We start from the raw sequence: 18869 nt of genomic DNA on the forward strand, positions 1-18869 counted from the left end.
ATCCCAGGTACTGGGGAGGCTAAGGTAGGAAGATCACCGTTCAAGGCCAGCCTGGGCAATATAGCAAGACCGTGTGTCAAACTGACAGGTAAGAGGAGCTGGGGATGTAATTCAGTGCTTGCTTATTGCCATGGAACTGGGGTTCAAGCCCCAGTGAGGGAAAGGAGTAAATTAAGGGAAAAGTGACTTGAGGACAATGCCATGGCCTACAAAAATTCATCAAAAGCCCTGTTTTTGGAGACTGTGTGCAGCGAAAGGTAAGAAGCATTAGAAGTCAGAGGGATGTGACTACTGGCCTGAAGGGACCTCTGCTCAGGGTCCACGTGATAAGAGAGCTCTCGCTCTCTTTCTCTCATACACAGACACAGAGAAACACACACACACACACACACACAGAGAGAGAGAGAGAGAGAGAGACGAGAGAGAGAGAGAAAGAGAGAGAGAGAGAGAGAGAGAGAGAGAGAGAGAGGAGAGAGAGAGAGGAGAGGAGAAGAGAGAGGGAGAGAGAGAGAGAGGAGGGAGGAGGGAGAGAGAGAGAGAGAGAGAGAGAGAGAGAGAGAGAGAGAACGATGCCATGAAAGGACAGGGCGAGAAGGATTGCAGTCCTGCTGAGACTTCAACTTCGGCACTCAGAGCTGTGAGAAATATCTTTGCTGTTTAAACTCCTTGTCTGTTGTGTCCTTACAGGAGCACTAGCACACCAATGCAGCAACCAAACCCAGCGGAGGAAGTTGATGAAAAAATTCAGTATTTGGTAAACAAATCTAAAAAGGAGGGTCATGGAGGCAGAGACCATTCTAAAACAGGCTCAAAGAACAACCCCAGAAAGGTGATGAGTCCAGAGTAGCCATGTGCTCTCAGGGAATGTGACACTGGGAAAACATGCTTCAGGTGAAGCTGTACCTGTCATCGGCGAAGTGGGGGCAGAGCTTGGTGCTGGGCATGTAGATCTAGATGTTTTATTCATTTTAGGGGCTCTGCCATCCTGAACAACCCAAGCCAGCTGGCTGGCCTTTCAGTTAAATGACAATTTCTTCTCCAGCGCGTCATATTCCTACACCTCTCTGTAGGTATTTATAGAAAATCCTGGGCAAGTTGTCTTGGGCTTGTGATCAATGCAGCCTTTCTGCTCCCATCCCAGGGCTGTTGACTGGCTGGAGAGCAGTGCAAATGTACGTGTTGGCTACTGTCTTCCCTTTGCAGCTGCACCAATGTTGTCATTTAAAACTCCTTCTCTGGCATATAGCCGCAGAGTGGGGACGGCATGGGAAGCTGACGTTTGCTCAGTGCTCACCCTGCACCAAGGATTTTGCCAGGGGCTTCACATCCCCAGATGTATCCAATTCTCAAACACTCCTTGTTTTTAGGTAGGCATCGGGATTACAGAGGGACTGAAATGACCTACCAGGTCACTCTCAAACTTGGTGGTGCTGATGTTAAAATCCAAGCCTATCAGATACCCTTTCTTCCCTTCAATGGCTTCTTCAACTTGTCAACAATATTCATCCACTTGAACTTTAGTCCTCACACATGCTCTGTTCTGTGCCATGTCATGATTACTTCTAACAGTTAACATGGAGATAGTTGGCCCTGGCACTCAGCTTTGGTTAGATGTACTGCTGGAGAGCTCAGTTCAGTGGGAGATCTCCCTATAGGGTGCCGGACTATTTCAGCCTCACCACTTACTCGTTGGAAGAAGTGGTTTGAGAGAGCCATTTGGGAAGGCTACATTTCCCACATAGGTCTCTGTGCATTCTATTTATGGTAGTCTTGATTCTTACACATGCAGAAATCCCCGAGGAGCTTCAACACATTCAACCAAGCCATGGGTCAGTGGCATAAAACCCCATGCTGACCTCTTAGCAAGAGAGCACAGGTTATATTGTCTGTCAGTGGCCACTACTAATCACTGAAAAGGAAGCAAAAACAGTTTAATTCATTGAAGGCCTTGACTGGGGTAGAATTCTTGACAATGTCCACTGAAGTGAAGCTGAGATAATCTGCCAAGGATTTATGTTTTTAAGCGAAAAAAGAATCTTTTAATTTCCAACCAGAAACACCAACTCCTCTCTTTTCCTTCTCCACCATCTCCTAGTTTCTACTTTGTTGGGTTGCTTAGGATAATATCTATTGCAAAAAGTTAGGGGCTAGAGACTGAGAATGTCAATCGTTCATTGTCTTTTCTATTATTCAAATTCTATAAAATAGGCGCAGCAATACGCCCCAGGTAAAAGTGTGTGCTATCAGGAGTTTAATTTTGGCATTAAAAGCAAGTATCCTGATATTAGAGATTTCTATATTACTTGTTCACATTCCTAGGTCATTGCTCCATAACACTCGCACCAGGCTGGTCCTTGTGACCAATAGCTTGTGGGCATGTGATGGCGCGAATAGACGATAGAAGACACTCTGCAGCATTTGTCTGAAGTGTCTCTCATCTCTTGCTCTGGGGAAAGACTTGTTTGTGAGAATAACCCTGTATCCCTAATGCCCTGAGACATAGTGAGGAACGGGAGCATCCTGTCATAACATCATGACTGTGTTTTGGTGCAAGTATTCTATAAATCTATGCTTCATTCCCAGGCAGTTGACAATTCTGAGAGAGAAGAGAGTGAGAGAGAGAGAGAGAGAGAGGAGAGAGAGAGAGAGAGAAGATGAGAAAGAGATAGAGCAGAGGAGGGAGAAAGAGAGTGAGGTGCAAGTGTGCCAGAATAATCAGTATGCCACCCTTGTACTGCTAGACTCTATAAAACTGGTTGAAAACATAAATATGCATTTAAGCTCAAACATGGAGAAAATTTATAATGCAGAAATGGAGAATTAAACATCATTGACAGCAGTGACTCCAAAAATCTAAGATATAACAAGTATAATGAAATATACTTAGTTAGCTACATCCCATTTACAACAAATTTGGTTTCCAGCAGAGCTCATAGTAATTTTGGAATATATGACAATATCAAATGTATGTGTAATTCTAAAGTAGATCATAAAAAAACTCAATAAACTTTTTTAGTATATGACTTCATGAGAATGAAAGAAAGAAGAGCTGTGTAGAGAAGGGCTGGAGATGGTTCCTGGATAAAGTTCAGATAAATGTGCCTACTGACAAGACTGATAGCTGAGTTCAACCCTGGAACCACGTAACAGAGCCAGATACAGTGGCTCACACCTGCAATCCCAATAGTGAGATTGGAGAAGAGACAGGAGAATCCTCAGGAAGTTTGCTAAACACAGCTGCAGAACAAGAGAACCCCTGCAAAAAATCAGAAGAAGCAACTAGGGAGATCACATTGTGTGAAGATGTGAGGATTCACTTACCTGAAGAGATGTCTGAAATTCACAAAATACCAAAGTAGGGAGAAAGATTGGTGACGGAGGCAGAAAGGGATCTAGAGTTCAGGGGATTACCAGCAGGGAGAGCAAGATGCAGAGACACGTACAAATTGAGGAGGTAAGAGCATGTGGCAAATGCCAGATTAATATAAATGGGTTAATTTAGTTTTAAGAGCTAGTTGGAACAAGCCTAAGCTAAGGCCAAGCTTTCATAATTAAAAGAAGTCTCTGTGTCATTATTTGGTAGCGTAGCCCAAAGAAAGACCTGGAAAAATTGCCTCCAATCTCCATACATGTAATACAGCATGCATGTGCCCCACCTACCCATGGTAAAAATAAAAAACCAAATAACAAAAAGGAAGTCAGATGGAAAAATGGCCATCCATCCAAAATTTCATTACAGCATGCTTAAAGTGTTGGCCATTTTATCATTAAGCACTTAAGGATACCTTTTATGGTGGCAAAAACCAGAAGCAGTGCCATATTTTTTACAAATATATGTGTGGATTTATACATATTTTATATTATATGAGGCCAGTATTGACTGCATAATACAGACAGCAGATGTCTGTTTGTTCTATGAAACAAGACGCTAGTGGATGCCAATACCAATTATTCATGTTTACACAGGTGGGCAAGAAGTTCTGTTCTCCTTGTCAGAACTTAAGTAGATGACACAGTATTAATAGAAGTGTAATGGTCATGTGGATGGACAGAATACTCTACAAGGACCATAAGTGCCTGGGCATTCTCGAGGCAGCACTGACAGTCATTGCCTTGCCTGAGCTTGGCTTCCATCAGATGTAACAGTTCCATTTCTGGGACGACAGTGACAGGTGCCAATTTCTGTCAGGAGATCATATGTATGCAGACCATCATCTCCCCAGAGTCTTGGGAGGGTAATTTTAGTCATTCTTTTTAAGTGAGGTTATTTATTGCCTGAAAAGTGTCATCTACCTATAAATGAATCACTCCTCCCTCAAAAGATTAACATAGGCTGCCCAGGCCCAAAAGTTTGGCTGGGGTTAAAATAAAAATGAAAACAAACCAACAACTTAATATTTCTGAAAATATCAGTAGGCTTGTGTATGCGTTGCTTATTTGGGGATCAGCCTTAACTGTGCCTAAGAACCATGCTGAAACCCCCATCAAAATGTCAGAGAGTGAGGGGAAGAGTAAAAAGAGTACCCTTTATTCGAAAACTTTTTGGGTGGGCAAGGACTTTATAGAGTGGAAATTAAAGCACACGTATGTTAAGTAGCTATTCTGTGGAGACACCAGCATTAGAATCCAGGTTTCTCCAGGTCCCAGACCATTCTCTCTCTCTCTCTCTCTCTCTCTCTCTCTCTCTCTCTCTCTCTCTCTCTCTTCTCTCTCCGCTCCACATCAGAAGGCTTTTGCAATCAGAGCCACCTGCAGCCAGAATGATGCCCTTGACTCGCATAAGGACAACCAGCATTATGCCCTCCCAGAGGCCCATATTAAAGCCTATTGATGAGCAATCCATATTTAAAGTCTATTGATGAGCAATTCAAATCCATCTGCATATGGCCTTTACAATCCTTCAAACAAACCACTCCTGGGAAGAGGGTGGCTTCTGCAGAGAAACAAAAGAAGAATGTAGTGAAGATGAAGAGACAGATGGGCACATCCAGGTCAGTGAGAGATGCGCTGAGTCTTTGTTCTAGTGAGGAGCCTAAGAATCCCTGCAAAATTCACTGTATCTGTTTAATGATGGGTGCTCATAACAGTTTTGTTCAATAGGCTGGCTCCCTACAAGAAGGTAGGGATATAACACATATAAAAATATAACACGGGTATAACAGATAGACTAAACTCCTTCTTGTTGATGAACAGGGTTACACTTTTGAAAAGGAAGACTTAACTCATAGCAAGCATTCCACTCTTCTAGGAGGCTGGGGCTGGCACAGTGTTAGATTTTCTTGTTTTCACTCTCTGACCTTCCAGTCTACAGAAGATCACTACTTGTTCTTAGAAGAAGCAAGTTCTGCTATTTTAAAATGGACAAAGTATAACATTCTACCTAAGTCAACATCTGCTTAAAATGTCCTTCTTGTCACCTCTCACCAAGTGACCTTAAAGCAAGGGAGGCGGAGTGATGCAGCTCAGTGTGTGTGCAGGGGTGGTTTTGGAGCAGAGAACACTGGGTCTGTGTCTGGACCCTGCAGTTTCATTGAGGGTAACCTTGCTGAGTTTCGCCTCTTTGACAGTCTCTTCCGCTGCAGTGATGTGACAATGATACCCACCCATGCCCTTTGGAAAAGAAGTCTGTCTTCTCTCTCTTTTCTTTTTGCTTTCTTCCTACAGCATAATTAAGGTCAATAAAAGAACTGATGAGCTTCCAGAACACACTTTGGGCTGTTTTCTGAGTGTAGCAAAGGAGGCTGGGCAAATGTCCATCTACTCTTTCTATTCTTTTCACAGGAATCGAGCTAGAGTTTGGAGTGGCCAGAGATTGCTGGCTATTTATTTATTTATTTATTTATTTATTTATTATTATTATTTATTTATTTCCTTTCTTATATGCTTTATTCATTTCTGTAGTAGAAGTCCAGCTTAAAAGTTGGGACCAGTGAGACAAACTGATTCTCTGGCTGGCCATATCTAGGTCTGTTTTTTCCTGTGTTATGGGCAACTCTGCCCTTAGTGCCCTTTTCTCACAGAGCACTAGTGAGGTCCTGCCATTCAGTTATGGGTCGGACATAGCTCAGCTCAGGTGGAACAACTGTCTACAGGGTGTAGACTTGGATATTTTTAATGCAGAATTCCAGTTTGAATGTAGATCCAATTCTTTGGATCATGACTTTCCTCTGGGGACTTATTGGGAGGCTTGAATGAGGGTGAGATGAAGCTTGACATCAACATGATGACATGATGTCATAAACATGACGCCCTGTGGTATTTACTTACCACATTGTTAAGAGGATTAAATGCTATAATGCATGGACAAATACACTTAGTGTGCTCCTGGCCACTGAACATCAACTGAAGCCTGATGCAAATTACAATAGTTTATAGGACATAAACTCTTCCAGAAACCAGACATGATCAATGCAGTTTATCAGAGAATACACTTGTCTCCAGAAGGGGAATGATTCTGGAAGTGAGCAGTGAGCTGCTGAGTGTGATCTACACATGTGATTCCAAGACTTCTCTCTACTTCATACTATAAACTGCATTTCTGCTTTATCACCCAACCAAACAGAACAAGAAAAAACAAGCCAATAAAACTAGGCCAGGGTTTATCTATAAGTCTTCCTTAAATCTTTACAAACATGAAATTTTGAATTATGATCTTTTTAAGATGATGATTTGCAGGCTTTGCGCTTTCTTGACATGATAGTCTTTCCACAAAGAAAAATAATGGTAAGTAGTTATTAGTCACTTCCTGAATCCAGGGTACATGGTCGATCCTTAACATCAGCAACTCTACAATAGCAACATACTCTCCTTGTTTGATGAGAAACTGAAGTTAAGAGAAAACATAGGAACTTACATAGAGACACAAGATTTGGAAAGTAAAAATCTGCATATTGCTTGAAGTATGTGCACATTTGAAAGGACAGCAAGGGCATTTCTCTTGTAGCTTTTGCCAAAAGGATGTACAAGGGGTTTTCTAGAAATCCCAGCTAGGAGGTGGGTTTCCCCTTGCCATTCTCGTAACACTGGTTCTGACATCAAAGGATGTATTCAGAACAAGGTAGAAATCTGACAGCCCACTGAATTCAGGGAAAAACTATGCAGTCCAACACAAGGGAGTCTTTTCCTGCTCAGGCGTTCAAGGCCAATGTAAGTGACAGTCTAGCACAATAGAAAAGGTCTTGGGCCAGGAGCCTTTGCTTCTGATTCTGGCTTGGTAAGAGCAGCTGTGGATTTCCTGGCAGCAACTCAAGCTTCTGATTTTCTTCATCTACAGATTAAGGAAAATGGTAGGTGGTACACATACCTTCAAGGTTAATGTTACCATACTGGGATCTGGCTGTTTGTATACCGTCCTATTTATATCTTAGACTATTTACTGTCTGTCATTTCTTATGGCCACATGAATTGCATGATGTCAGGTATGCAGTCTATATATTTCACTGCTAATGACCAGGAATACTGCAGGCAAACAGAAATGACCAAACATTGTTTCCAGAATAAATTATCTGTGTATACTGTACAGCATTTAAAGGCAGTGACTGCTGTTGGTATTGTTTTAGGGCATGACAAATAGATTTTTAATTAGATATTAACTTTTTAAGAATGGTAATGATATCATCCTGCAAGTGAATTCAGGCAGGCAACATTCACGTTCAAATCACAATTCTGTTCCAGTTTTTGGATCTTTCCCTAGAAGTTGTTACTAGGGTTTTACCCCCTCCTGTGACATCTGATATCAGCATTTAAATCACATGAAATGAAGATGGTGAGGCTTCATTTCTTGTTCTAATTTTTGTAACCTCCAAGAGGGGTTCTTGGTTTTGCTGATTATTCTGCAACTTCCAGGTTCTCTCCAGATGTGAGCAAAACTGCTTACTTGGTCGAGCTGCTTGCACTTACTTGATGAAGTACTTGATTCCATCTGCTGTGTAAGCTGCCTCCCACCCGTAAGGTAAGCCTAGAGTGAAAGGAAACCAAAAATACACTTAATATGATGATGAAGATAACTTTATTTTCTGGACACAAACCTCCCCCACGTTGACAATTATCTGAGTGCATTTCTTGCACAAAATTATTTTCTTGAAAGGGAGAATTAAGACAATTCAGATGAGCTCTGGGACTCAGCATCTTTACAAGCCAATAAATAAAGTCTCGAACAGTTAACAATCTGCTTTAGTTGCAATAACTGGATTATGACTTATCATTTACATGTGGTGAACGTTTTTGTCAGCAGGATGCACGCAGAAATCTGTGTTTGCAGCGGATGGTTTCTGCCTGGAGGCAGAAGGATGGACAAGATGGCCTCTGCTTGTCTATTCTGGCTCAAAGTTTCTTTAATTGGCTCCCTTTACATTCTTTCACTCAGCTCCACAGGGAATCGGGCATGAGTGCCAGATCAGCAGGGGTTTGAAAGTAGCTTTTGGACAAGACAAGACTCCTTATTAAGTTTGAAAGTTTAGCAAAGTGATTTACAATGGATGGTGGCATTTTACTTTGTTAATTAAGAATTTTGTGCACTAAACATAAAAGGCCAAACAATTTGCTAAACTTAGCTTCCATTTCTGTAATGGGGTTGAGAATAGTTAGCTAAAAAGAGATATGGAATGAAGTAAGCAGGCAACATGGGGGCATATTCTGTCTAGGAGTTCTGCTTTTCCTCTCTCCTCCGTTTACTGAGGAGGTTTCAACCAACGTTTACACATACACTTGTAAGTGTTGTACTACTGAGCTACACAGCTTCTTCTTTTTAGAGACAGGGTCACACTAGATTACATAGGTTGGCCATGGACTAATTCTGTAGCCCAGGCTGGCCTTAAACTTGAGATCCGCTTACCTCAGTCTCCTGACTAGTTGGAATCACAGGTCTATGTCAGTGGGCTGGGCTGCCATATTTTCTTACATCTAGATTGTTGGCGGCATCTCTTTAGACTGCAATGGTTTTTACCCATTTCTGCTCTATCACTGGGGTATGTCTTATAGACTGCTATTGCTAAAAATTTTAACTGACCTTTCCAAAAAGTTTTATGACATTAGGTTATCACAGCTCTTTTGATAGGTATAAAATACATTAATACATTTTTAAAAGGTTGCATTACTCAGGCAGCTACTGTTGTGGAATGTGGAATGTAAGTGAGCCTTAACAACAAATACTTGACTTTCGTTCCTATAAATATCAGCAAGGGTGGGATTGTAAGGAAACTTAACAATATGGATGAAAGAAAACTTTACCTCATTCCCATTTAATTCTTAGAGAATATATTTCTTTGAGAAGAGGCTATTATTCTGTGTGTGTGTGTGTGTGTGTGTGTGTGTGTCTGTTTAAGAAAAACAAATGAAAGACTTTATATTGAGTCTAGTCCAAGACTGTGGGCCACAATTTTATAACTGTCTCTTCCATATATCAACAAGGCCATCTTGGGTCTCTATCCTTTCTTCATGAATGTATATTCCTACTTTTAGCAGTACTCAGAGCTTCTGAGAACTCAGTATAAGCAAAACTCTGGGAGTGACATCCTGTGACACAGGAAGTGACATCTTGTGCATGTGTTCTTTCATGTCCACTGATCATCCATGATACATGTTGCTGTGCTACAAGACTGAGTTGATTTACTTTCTGTCTTTACACTTTGTGCACATTTAAAAAAAATAGATCGTTTCATCTGACAGTGATGGGCCCCTTTGCCTACAAAGAAGACTGATGACTGTAAGGACCTTGCTTATATGACAGAAACCCTCTGATTAGTGTTTGGGTAAAATAGTAAACACTGGGAAATCAAACCGCTGTCCTAATGTGACTAAGGTTTTCATTTGCTGGGTGAATTGTTTGATTGGTACAATTCTATATGTTTCCCCAATTCTTCAAGTCACAGGTATTCTTTAATAAAATAGAAGAAAGAAGTACACTTTAATGATAGTCTTTTTTATTAAAAAATTTTTAGACTTTATCATCATGAATGTGTATGTGCAGGATGCATGTGTGTGTGGGCTTGTACATACAGCACATGTTGGGGGTCAGAGGCCAACTTTGTGGAATTATCTCCTTCCACCTTTATGTGGGTTCTAGAAGCTGAACTCAGGCCATAAACTTGCATGGAAACCCTTTTACCCAAGCAACCTTGGCAGGCCCAACATTGTGTCTTTTAATGATGAGTTCAATTTAAAATTGAGTTGGCTGAGAATTCATTTTCTCAGTCCTAAAGAAGACATATTTATACTACCTTATTAAAATTCAAGGAATATTGAAGAAAGATGGTAGAAAGAATATAAGAACTGGAAGAATGGAAGAAAAGCTACAGAAAGTTGTTTTCTTCTCAGAAAATTGGGAATCAATCTCGCTCAAGACCCAGCTATACCACTCTTGGGCATATACCCAAGGAATGCTCAATCATACCACAAGGACACATGCTCAACTATGTTCATAGTAGCATTATTTGTAATGTAGCCAGAACCTGGAAACAACCTAGATGCCCTTCAACTGAAGAATGGATTAAGAAAGGTGGTACATATACACAATTGAGTACTACCCAGCAGAGAAAAACAATGACATCCTGAGGTTTGCAGGCAAATGGATGGATCTAGAAAATATCATCCTGAGTGAGGTAACCCAGACTCAGAAAGACAAACATGGTATGTACTCACTCATAAGTGGATACTAGATGTAAAACAAAGGATAACCAGATTTCAACTCATAGCTCCAGGGAGGCTAGCTAGTAAAGAGGATCCTAGGAAAGACACAGGGATTGCCCAGCAACAGAGAAATGAATGAGATCTACATGAGCAAACTGGGGGTGAGAGGGGTAATGGAGGTAAGGGTCGGGGGGAAAAGAGAGCTTAGGGTACGGAAGGTCCTAGCTGGATCAGGAACAGAGTGGGAGAACAAGGAAAGAGATACCACAATAAATGAAGACACCATGGGAATAGGAAGAATCAGAGTGCTAGAGAGGTCCCCAGGAATCCACAAAGATGACTCCACCATAAACTACTGGCAATGGTCAAGAGGGTGCCTGAACTGACCTACTCTGGTGATCAGATGGCCAAACACCCTAACTGTCATGATAGAACCCTCATCCAGTGACTGATGGAAGCGGATGCAGAGATCCACAGACAAGCCCAGGCGGAGCTCCAGGAGTCCAATAGATGAGAGAGAGGAGGGATCATATGAGCAAGAGATATTGAGACTATGATTGGAAAAAGTACAGAGACAACTAGCCATACTAGTGGGAACACATGAACTGTGAATCAATAGCTGAGGAATTCCCATGGAACTGGACCAGGCCCTCTGGATAAGTGAGACAGTTGTTTAGCATGAACTGTTTGGGAGGCCCCCAGGCAGTGGGACCGGGACCTGTCCTTAGTGCATGAGCTGGCTTTTTGGAACCTAGGCCTATGCTGAGACACTTTGCTCAGCCTTGGTGCAGGAGGAGGGGATTGAACCTGCTTCAACTGAATGTACCAAGCTCTGCTGACACCCCAGGGGAGACCTTGCCTTGGAGGAGGTAGGAATGGGGGTTGTGTTGGGGAGAAGGCTGGGGGTGGGAGGAGGGAGGACAGGGAAATCCGTGGTTTATATGTAAAACGAATAGAAAATATCTTAATAAAAAGAAAAACAAAAAAAAGTTGTTTTCTGGGAAAGACATAGCCATTACAGCAAGAAACTCATGGCAGCTGTGGATACTTGCACTGGATCTGCATAAGAACAGCCCATCCCGCCAGGAGGAGGTGGGACAAGCCTTTAATCCCAGCACTCAGGAGGTAGAGCCAGGCAGATCTGTGGGAGTTTGAGGCCAGCCTGATCTACAGAGAGAGATCCAGGGCAGGCACCAAAACTACAAAGAGAAACCCTGTCTCAAAAAACCAGATAAAGAAAAAAAGAAAAAAAAAAAAAAAAAAAAAAAAAAAAGAATGGCCATACACAGTCGGATGGAGGAGGGGCTCAGGAAACCCTACCCTTCATTGCTGAGCTATTTTCTAAGATAGACGGGGAAGGGGGTGTCACTGCCTTCTGTTGTATGCCCACTGATGACCCCATCTGGCTCTACTGGATAATTTCAATCCAGTGATAATAAAAATGGCCCTACTTTTAAACAAAATGGGTCACAAAACCACCCCAAAGTTATGATTATAAGAAAGGGACTCATAAGGAATGGGCAGGGTTATTGATAAGAAGAGGAAATCAAGAGATAGTGTGGGGGAGAGAGCAATCAGAATTCATTATATACCATATATAAAATTGTCAAATAACAAAACTAATAAAAATGAAAATGACATTCTCTGACCTGAAAAAAGCAAATGCCTATTTTTTTAAAAGACCAAAGATTCTTATTTTAATCATCTTAACATCATCTGTAAACAGAACTGGAGACTAAGCTGACAGTAATTAATCTCCCCATGATATCTAAGTAATAGAAACACAATCACTGTCTACTTTAAAGACAGACATACAAATAGCCTACTTCGTATAAAAGAGATCTTTTGGTATTCACAATGGTAATGATTTTATTTCTTCATAATGATTTGGAAGTAATTATAACAGAATATAAGTATCTTGAAATAATCATTGTTACAAATAAGGAAATAGTTCTATAGTTACAAAATCTTCACATGTAAATATACGCTGCTTCTAATTCTTCCTTTTCATATTTTTTTAAAAACTGTTATTGACAACTCTAAGCACCTGCAATTGTTTCTGATTGGAAGTGTTTGTCTGTGAGTTCTCACATAACATTCTTTCCACCAGAGATCATCTGTTTCTAATCACAAACTTCATGGTGATGACTCCAAAATCTGCATGAGTATCTTGCCAGAGTGAAAGTCTGGAACATATTGAACTTAGAATCCTGGCTGTCACCTACAACTCAACATATCTAAATTCAAACTCATCATGTTTCCACACAAAATGATTTCCTCTCTGTTTCCCCAGTCCATTCGCCACCACAGATTCTCTTTGTTATGTTTGGCCCATGTACTAATTTATTAAATATTTATGGATTATTATGTGTTCAGATTTTTGCCCTGGTGTTCTGTGGTGGTAATCTAATTGTACTGAAATATTATTTTGATTGTATGTTAATAAATAAAGTTGTCTGGGGTCAGAGCTATTAGAGCCATAGCAAGAGTGTGGCGGTGGTGGCACACGCCTTTAATCCCATAAGATCTCTGTGTGTTCAGGGTCAGAGCTATTAGAGCCATAGCAAGAGTGTGGCGGTGGTGGCACACGCCTTTAATCCCACAAGATCTCTGTGTGTTCAGGGTCAGAGCTATTAGAGCCATAGCAAGAGTGTGGCGGTGGTGGCACACGCCTTTAATCCCATAAGATCTCTGTGTGTTCAGGGATACAGTCAGCATTGGAGACATATACCTTTAAGACCTAGGGGGCTGTACATTCAGACGGTGACGAGGCAGTCATGTGTTTGGGTTTACAACCAATGAGAAGGCAGAACAACATACTTTAAAAAAAACTAACCGACAGGAAGTAGCTCTCTTTTCGCGAAGCTGGGACAGCAGAAGGAAGGGTGAGATTTAGCTCTGAGCTCTGACCTCTCGACTTTCTCTTTTACATTGTTTCTGTGTTTCTTATTTAATAAGACGGTTGGTTACATCTACATCTGGCGCCCAACGTGACAAGAATCCATTAAAAACTGCTTGGCTTGGCGGCAGGTCCGCTTTCCCGCAAGGGCGGCAGGCGGCCCGCGGCGGCGGTGGCACGCGGCGGCCGGCGGCGATCGGCTTCTTAGTCCGAGCCTGGGTCTAGTTCTGCTTGACCTCAGGCTGGACTATCGGTGAGCTGCTTGCTTAAATCCTGCTTGCTTAAAGCCAGTGCTACAAACAACTCAGAGTTGCCCTGCCGAACAGGGCCCTGCCTGTAAAGCCAACGCACGTGGTCGGAGCTTAAGGAAGCCAGACCCAAGCCTTGATTCGGCACAAGAGGGAACACGTGGCTGCATTTAAACTTTAGCCAGCTACGCTTTCTTGCTCTCTCTCTCTCTCTCTCTCTCTCTCTCTCTCTCTCTCTCTCTCTCTCTTTGGATTTACACCTGGGACACTAGGTGGCTGTTTTGAAAATCCCCTCGGATTTCTACTGTTCTACGCAGATTTGGTAAGTCATAATATATCAGATATTTTAAAGGAAACTATCTAAAAGAGAATTTTTTTCCACGTTTAAAAAAAATGGGTTTTATGTGTACATTGGAAGAAAATTGGTTTTTGTTCGAAATTTTAGGCAGTCTGGCAATGGAACAACTATATAATATTAGTATTGGTGGAATTATGCACCTTATCACTATAATAATCCACATTTTAATATTTAAAAAGATAGTCAATTTAAGTGCCAGGATAACAGCTTTAGAAGAACTTGCTAAACCTGTAAAAATTCAGACAGAAGAAATTAACGGTGAAGTTGTTTCAAGTCGGGATCATAAGGTTGCAGAAAGAAAGCCTGTTTTCACACAGTCACCCTTAATTTATCCTGTAACCGTACAGCAGATGCCTGATCAAATGGCTACACAAAATAATTGGGCTCCAATTGAAATGTTGGATTTAAAAAGGTTTAAGGAGGCAATAGTATCTTATGGCATGCATTCCCCATATGTAAAGCAAATGTTAAACTCTTGGTCAACATATAATAGGATAGTACCACAGGACTGGCGGGACCTCGCACAAGGTGTTCTGGAACCCAGCCAGAGACTTCAATTTCTGACTTGGTTTAAGGAGGAGGCTAAAAACATAGAAAAACAATGGAGGGATAAAGGAATACAAGTTTGCCAGGATCAGCTTATGGGCGAAGGCCAATATGCTTCAGCACAAACACAATGTTTATATGATGTCCAAACCCTAATTTTATGTCGAACGGCAGCCTTGAATGCATGGGACAAAGTTGAGGAACCAGGAAAAAAATCTGAGTCATTTACAAAGGTGAAGCAAGGCCCAAAAGAGTCTTTTACAGATTTTTTACAAAGACTGGCTTCAGCAGTAAAGAGAATGGTCTCGGATTCAGAAGCTAGTAAGGCAATAATTGAATCTTTGGCCTTTGAGAATGCGAATGCAGCATGCAAAACAATAATCAGGCCATTAAGGGCAAGATCTGCACCTATGGAAGATTGGATTAGAGAAACAATTAATGTTGAAGCTGATGAGCATGATGATACATGGGTAGGAGAAGTAATTTCAAAAGGTTTGAGGAGTGTTAGATGTTTTGGATGTGGAAAGCAAGGACATTTGAAAAGGGACTGTAGACAGGTCATTCCCAGAAACAATGTTTCTTCAAGGAACAATGGCAACAGAAGGCCCCTTCCTTCTGGAGTATGCAGAAGGTGTGGTAAGGGAAAACACTGGACCAACGAATGTAGATCAACAAAGGACAGACAGGGTAATCCTTTGCCTCAGTCTTCGGGAAACTCCCAGAGGGGCCTCAGGCAGGCCCCCAGTGCAAATCCAGTTCAAACCTTTCCTGCAGCCATAGAGGAAATGCCTGCTCTGGAGAGCGATTAAATAACCAAATGCCTATTGGAATAAATCATGCTGGTCAGGATGATGAAACAGAGAGAATAAAAAATTCAGGAGAAAACATAAAGAAAATTTTTTGGCAAACTTCTATTAATGAACAAAGACCAAAATTAACAATAAAAATAAATGGTGTTTTGTTGTCTGGTCTGGTAGACACAGGTGCGGACGTTACCATAATTGCACCAGAATTTTGGCATCCAACTTGGCCTCTTCAGGAGGTAAACGTTCAACTGTTAGGAATTGGGACATTATCTCAGGTGAAACAGAGTGCAAGATGGCTCGAATGTATAGGTCCAGAAGGACAGAGAGGAAAATTAAAACCATATGTGGCTAACATAACTATGAACCTGTGGGGTCGAGACTTGTTGCAACAATGGAATACTCAGATTAACATCCCTCCAATCTCAGAAACAAATCATAAATTAGCACATGTTACTGAGAGAAATATTAGAAGATATTGTTCTAATGAGTGGTCACCAGCCATCCATATTATACAAGAACAGGGCACAATAACTGATGACCTTCCAAAGACACCAACAGCTCTACCTTTAAAATGGTTAACAGACAAGCCTGTATGGGTCCAGCAATGGCCTTTAACAACAGAGAAACTCCAGGCTTTAGAAGAGCTGGTAGAAGAACAGTTAAATGCTCAGCATATTGAAGAATCAACCAGCCCTTGGAATTCTCCTGTATTTGTTATTAAAAAGAAATCTGGTAAATGGAGAATGGTAACAGACCTTAGAGCAATTAACAAAGTAATTCAGCCAATGGGCTCTCTACAATCTGGGATGCCTTTGCCTACTCTGTTACCAAAAGGATGGCCTCTCATAGTTATTGATTTAAAAGACTGTTTCTTTTCAATACCCTTACAAGAAAAAGACAAAGAAAGATTTGCTTTTACAGTGCCTACTTATAATAATTCTCAACCGGTTAAAAGATTTCAATGGAGGGTCCTCCCACAGGGAATGTTGAATAGCCCAACTCTGTGCCAATATTTTGTACAACAGCCATTGGAAGTGATACGTAAAAAATTTCCTAAATCTATAATTTATCATTATATGGACGATATTTTACTAGCTGACTCAAATGCAGATACTTTAGAAATAATGTTTGAAGAAGTAAAGAAAATTTTGCCTTGCTGGGGATTACAAATTGCTCCTGAAAAGATACAAAGAGGAGATTCTATTAATTATTTAGGATATAAAATAGAGCTACAAAAAATTAGACCCCAAAAGGTGCAAATTCGGAGAGATAGACTACAGACTCTTAATGACTTTCAAAGATTATTTGGAGACATTTCTCATCTACGAACTATTGTTGGGGTAAAAAATGATGAACTGACTAATTTGTTCAGAACCTTAGAAGGTGACAAGGACTTAAATAGTCCAAGAGAATTATCACCTGAAGCTGAGAAAGAATTGGCCTTGGTAGAAAAGAAAGTGCATGAAGGACACGTGGATCGTATTGATTCAAAGCTGGATTGCATTTTGGTTATCTTACCTTCTAGGCGTTCTCCTACTGGAATATTAATGCAGAGGGAAGATATTATATTGGAATGGATATTTTTACCAAATAAACCAAATAAAAAATTAAAAACTTATGTGGAAAAAATCTCTGACTTGATTTACAAAGGAAAACTGAGACTTCGTCAATTAGCAGGCATAGACCCAGCAGAAATTGTTGTACCATTAACTAAGGAGGACATTGAAAAATTATGGACAGAAAGTGAACCTTGGCAAAGAGCTTGCAGTAATTTTTTGGGAGAAATTAACAGCAAATATCCCAAAAGCAATAGAATTGATCTTATAAAGAGAGCTGAATGGATCTTGCCTCAAATTGTACGGCAAAAACCCATATCTGGAGTTCGTACATTTTATACAGATGCCAACAAAGAAGGAAAGGCTGGTTACAAATCAGAAAATTTAAGTAAAGTGGTTCAAAGTCCGTATAATTCAGTTCAAAAATCAGAATTGTATGCTATTCTGTTGGTATTAATGGATTTTTCAGAACCTCTCAACATAGTAACTGACTCTCAGTATGCTGAAAGAGTGGTGTTACATATTGAGACTGCAGAATTTATCCCTGATGCTTCAGAATTAACTTCACTATTTATTCAATTACAAGATACAATCAGGAAAAGGGATCATCCTTTATATATAACTCACATTCGATCCCATACTGGTCTGCCAGGCCCTCTGGCACAAGGCAATGATGAGATTGATAAATTATTGATAGGAAATGTGCTGGAAGCCTCAGAATTTCATAAAAAACATCACGTCAATAGTAAAGGTTTAAAAAAGGATTTTTCCATAACCTGGCAACAAGCCAAAGAAATAGTAAAGAAATGTCCTACTTGTTCCGTCTACAATCAAACGCCATTACCAGCAGGATGTAACCCAAAGGGTACTCAGAGAAATGAAATCTGGCAGATGGACGTGTTTCACTTTGCAGAATTTGGAAAATTGAAATATGTACACCACACTATCGATACTTATTCAGGATTTCAATGGGCAACTGCTTTGAGTTCTGAAAAGGCTGATTCTGCAATCACTCATTTGCTAGAAGTTATGGCCATCATGGGTATACCTGCACAAATCAAAACTGACAATGCTCCATCATATGTCTCTGTTAAAATGAAACAGTTTTTTGCTTATTACAATATAAAGCATATTACAGGCATACCACATAATCCTACAGGTCAAGCAGTTATAGAAAGATCAAACAGAACTCTAAAGGATATGCTAAATAAACAGAAATGGGTAACAAAAACCCCCAGAAATAGACTACATAATGCTCTTCTAACTTTGAATTTTCTGAATGCCAATGAGAAAGGAACAACAGCTGCAGAGAGACATTGGATAATAGAAAAAACTACAGAATTAAATCAGCCTATATACTTTAAGGATGTGCTGACCTCAGAATGGAAACCAGGGTATGTATTACATTGGGGACGTGGTTTTGCTTTTGTTTCCACAGGAGAAGATAAGCTGTGGGTACCATCAAAATTGATAAAGGTTCGATTTGAACAAGAGAGACCTCTTAATTGAGGAGGTGATAGTTCATCAACCAGCATGAACATCCAATTTAAACTAACTTGTATCAATAAAACATGCCTTTTCATTTAATCAGATAATAACTTGCGAAAAAGGAACATCCCCAAAATTAGTCTTGGGGAAAGGTTTTTGTTTTTGTCTTTTAGGAAAATGAAGGTTAAGGAATCTGAAGAACACTGGACAAATGAGACAACTGAAGAAAAGTGACAAATCATCTATCCCAAGAAACAGAATGAAACGGTGTATGGGTATATATTATCTAAAAAATTTTATGTCTTCCTAAATGTTTGTTTCTGCTTTTCTCTAAAGATTTAA

General features: G+C 40.5%; 1 protein-coding gene across 1 annotated transcript in view; it reads right to left on the reverse strand.

Moving 5' to 3' along the window:
• Nucleotides 1-18869, reverse strand: part of LOC114692867 (syntaxin-binding protein 4) — a gene marked incomplete at its 5' end in the record, with an annotated part of 130834 nt that overhangs the window by 11908 nt on the left and 100057 nt on the right. The window contains 1 exon segment of the mRNA XM_037201879.1: nucleotides 7900-7957. Coding sequence (XP_037057774.1) covers nucleotides 7900-7957 — 58 coding nt within the window.

The sequence above is a fragment of the Peromyscus leucopus genome, unplaced genomic scaffold (genome assembly GCF_004664715.2).
Source record: "Peromyscus leucopus breed LL Stock unplaced genomic scaffold, UCI_PerLeu_2.1 scaffold_214, whole genome shotgun sequence".
In the NCBI taxonomy this organism is placed as follows: domain Eukaryota; kingdom Metazoa; phylum Chordata; class Mammalia; order Rodentia; family Cricetidae; genus Peromyscus; species Peromyscus leucopus.